We start from the raw sequence: 3,847 nt of genomic DNA, 5'->3' as shown, positions 1-3,847 counted from the left end.
TTAAGAAAATGTGGCACATATACACCATGGAATACTATGCAGCCATAAAAAAGGATGAGTTCATGTCCTTTGTTGGGACATGGATGCAGCTGGAAACCATCATTCTGAGCAAACTATTGCAAGAACAGAAAACCAAACACCCCATGTTCTCACTCATAGGTGGAAATTGAACAATGAGATCACTTGGACTTGGGAAGGGGAACATCACACACCGGGGCCTATTATGGGGAAGTGGGAGAGGGGAGGGATGGCATTGGGAGTTATACTTGATGTAAATGACGAGTTGATGGGTGCTGACGAGTTGGTGGGTGCACCACAGCAACATGGCAAAAGTATACATATGTAACAAACCTGCACGTTGTGCACATGCACCCTAGAACTTAAAGTATAATTAGAAAAAAAAAAGTTAAGATTAAGGAATTATAGAGAAAATCCACGAAGATGTGTGTGTGTTTGTGTGTGTGTGTGTGTGTGTGTTTGTATACAGTAACACTAAGGGTAAAGGTCTGAAAGGACAAAGTTTTAGTTTGTTCTGTGATCTTACTTTTCTACATTATTGCATATTCGTGTGACCAAAACCTTCATTTCTATGACCTGAGTAATTTCTTCTGGCACCGGATTGGGTCTCTCACAAATCCTTCTATGTAGATGACTGACTTGCTTGTTCCTTTTTTTTTTTTGAGACGGAGTTTCACTCTTGTTGCCCAGGCTGAAGTGCAATGGTGCAGTCTTGGCTCATGGCAACTTCCACGTCCTGGGTTCAAGTGATTCTCCTGCCTCAGCCTCCCGAATAGCTGGGATTATAGGCGCCCACCACAATGCCTGGCTAATTTTGTATTTTAAGTAGAGGCAGGGTTTCTCCATGTTAGTCAGGCTGGTCTTGAACTCCTGACCTCAGGTGATCCGCTTGCCTCGGCTTCCGAAAATGCTGGGATTACAGGTGTGAGCTACCATGCCTGAACGCTTGTTCCTTTTTGCAGCAGAAGGAATAATGGTGTTGTAGGTGAGGCCTGCATTTATTTTTTGCAGATAAATGGAGAAGGGATGAAGGGTGGAAAAGATTACACAAGTGGCTAAAGGATTGACTTAAGGTTTTTATGTGCAAATTTTACAACTAGAGGGAGAAAACCTCCTTTAATATGTTTATTGTAAACATTTAGGACATATTGAAGAGTGTAAGGAAATAAAAATAGAGAATCACGTATAGTTCCATTACTTAGATGAACTACTTCATCTCTCTGTTAATATTTTGGTGTATGTCCAGCCATACTCTTCCTTTTTTATGCATGCATACAGACTTTTACACTTTTATACAAGCCATATTTAAGTGGCATTATACTGTATATGCTTCCTGTAAGTGGATTTCCAGGGTACACAGAAACTTAAGAGTTTTTTTGTTTTTTTTTCTGAGACGGAGTCTTGCTCTGTCGCCCAGGCTGGAGTGCAGTGGCCGGATCTCGGCTCACTGCAAGCTCCGCCTCCTGGGTTTATGCCATTCTCCTGCCTCAGCCTCCCAAGTAGCTGGGACTATAGGCGCCCGCCACCTCGCCCGGCTAGTTTTTTGTATTTTTTAGTAGAGACGGGGTTTCACTGGGTTAGCCAGGATGGTCTCGATCTCCTGACCTCGTGATCCGCCTGTCTCGGCCTCCCAAAGTGCTGGGATTACAGGCTTGCGCCACCGCACCCGGCCAAGAGTTTATGTAAAATTTAAAATATACAAAATAAAAAAGCAAACAAACAAAAAATCCAGGATAGAGACCAGATTAGTACAATGAACTTAATGTACCTATCACCCAGCTTCAGTGATTTTAGTACCTGAGCAATCTTGTTTCATCCATAGCCACCTACTTTTGCATTATTTTGAAACATCTTCCAGGTAAGTATTTCAGTATATTTCAGTTGGCAACTTGACATTTTGCCAAATTAACCTTCCTGAAAAGTGTATCCATGTATACCTGACAGCGATTAGATTTAAAAAGTCTTTTTATTTTTTTTTATTTTTGATACAGAATTTCGCTTGTTGCCCAGGCTAGAGTGCAGTGGCGTGATCTCAGCTCACTGCAACCTCTGCCTCCTGGGTTCAAGCGATTCTCCTGCCTCAGCCTCCCCAGTAGCTGGGATTACAGTGCCCACCACCACGCCCAACTAATTTTTCATATTTTTAGTAGAGACAGAGTTTCACCATGTTGGCCAGGCTGGTCTTGAACGCCTCACCTCAGGTAATCCACCTGCCTTGGCCTCCCAAATTGCTGGGATTACAGGCGTGAGCCACTGCACCTGGCCTAAAAGGCCTTTTAAAAATCTTAGTGTTATGAGTTAGATGCATATATCATTTTCCTCAGATAATACAAAAAAATCCTAACACAGTGAATTAGGCTGTGCTTATACTCTGGCATCAAACTTTTAGTTTCCCCATCAGTATATATCCCTCATAAAAATGTTGTGACTATTGATAGGGTGACCAAATAACTTATTGTCCAAACTGGGACACTTTGAGATTGAAAGAATGCACTGTTAATAATAATGTCCATATAAGGAACATAAACCAGGACTATATTTTGGCACAGCTGGATTGTATGCTCATCCTACCATTAGGTCATGTATATAAGGTATATATATATACAGACGATCACTATATTACATAGTCAATAAATGGTAGCATTTATTAAGTTTAAGTGTTTAATATATGCCCATGCATGGATATATATTAAAATCTTCCCTTTAAAAGGGGTATTTTGAATTGGTAACTCATAAAGTCCTAAGTTTTCATTCCTGTGTTTTTTTGGAGCTGACAGTGATCATTAATTTATTTTTTTAAGTACTGTAGCTTTAATTTTCATAATTAAGACTTTGTATTTGTATTGATATTTGCAGCTGGAGAATGCTGGAGGAGACCTTAAGGATGGCCACCACCACTATGAAGGAGCTGTTGTCATTCTGGATGCTGGTGCTCAGTACGGGAAAGTCATAGACCGAAGAGTGAGGGAACTGTTCGTGCAGTCTGAAATTTTCCCCTTGGAAACACCAGCATTTGCTATAAAAGAACAAGGATTCCGGTAGGCTTTTCACTAATCTTTTTATGAGGAGATTGAACTTAGATTGTGGAATATTTTATTATTAATTTGCTTGAGCACTGAATTTTTCTACGAAAATAAGATATGGAATGGTTTTATGAGTGATTTCCCATGGCTCTGATTTGGGGAGAAAAAGGAAAAATTTAAGCTTTCAGTTTAAAGGGATTAATTTTAATTGCACAGTTGAAAGAACTTATTATCTTTTGAGTATTTTATGTTTTATAGGATTTGTGGGTCAGAGTTAGATGTAGCTGTTGTGGTCATTCATTCATTTACCCAAAAGCATTTTATCAAAGGAAAGTAGGAAGTTGGCTAGAATACTCCAAAGAGAAGAAATCTGTGTACAATAAGTGTTTTTGCTTCCTGTCCCAATAGACTAGTTTCCAAAGTATGGAGAAGATTTCTTAAATCTAATATACGGGCTAATTTTGACAGCTTGTACCCTTAGAACTAGTCAAAATAACAGCCAGCTTATATCATTTCTTCCTTTAACCGCTATTTTTCGTTAATGTCATGCTTTCTTTTTTTTGAGACAGAGTCTCACTTTGTTACCCAGGCTGAAGTACAGTGGCACGATTTTGGCTCACTGCAACCTCCACCTGCTGGATTCAGGCGATGCTCCTGCCTCAGCCTCTGGAGTAGCTGGAACTACAGGCGCATGCCACCACACCTGGCTAATTTTTGTATTTTTAGTACAGAATGGGTTTCACCATCTTGTCCAGGCTAGTCTCGAACCCCTGACTTCAGGTGATCCGCCTGCTTAGTTTCCCAAA

General features: G+C 40.3%; 1 protein-coding gene across 1 annotated transcript in view; it reads left to right on the top strand.

Annotated features, from left to right (window-relative positions):
- Positions 1-3,847, top strand: part of GMPS (guanine monphosphate synthase) — a 54,501-nt gene that overhangs the window by 7,952 nt on the left and 42,702 nt on the right. The window contains exon 2 of the mRNA XM_011998069.1: positions 2,875-3,056. Coding sequence (XP_011853459.1) covers positions 2,875-3,056 — 182 coding nt within the window. The remainder of the gene's footprint in view (positions 1-2,874; positions 3,057-3,847) is intronic.

This window comes from Mandrillus leucophaeus, unplaced genomic scaffold, assembly GCF_000951045.1.
Source record: "Mandrillus leucophaeus isolate KB7577 unplaced genomic scaffold, Mleu.le_1.0 Scaffold554, whole genome shotgun sequence".
Taxonomy (NCBI): Eukaryota; Metazoa; Chordata; class Mammalia; order Primates; family Cercopithecidae; genus Mandrillus; species Mandrillus leucophaeus.
This window is presented reverse-complemented; position numbering and strand designations above follow the sequence as displayed.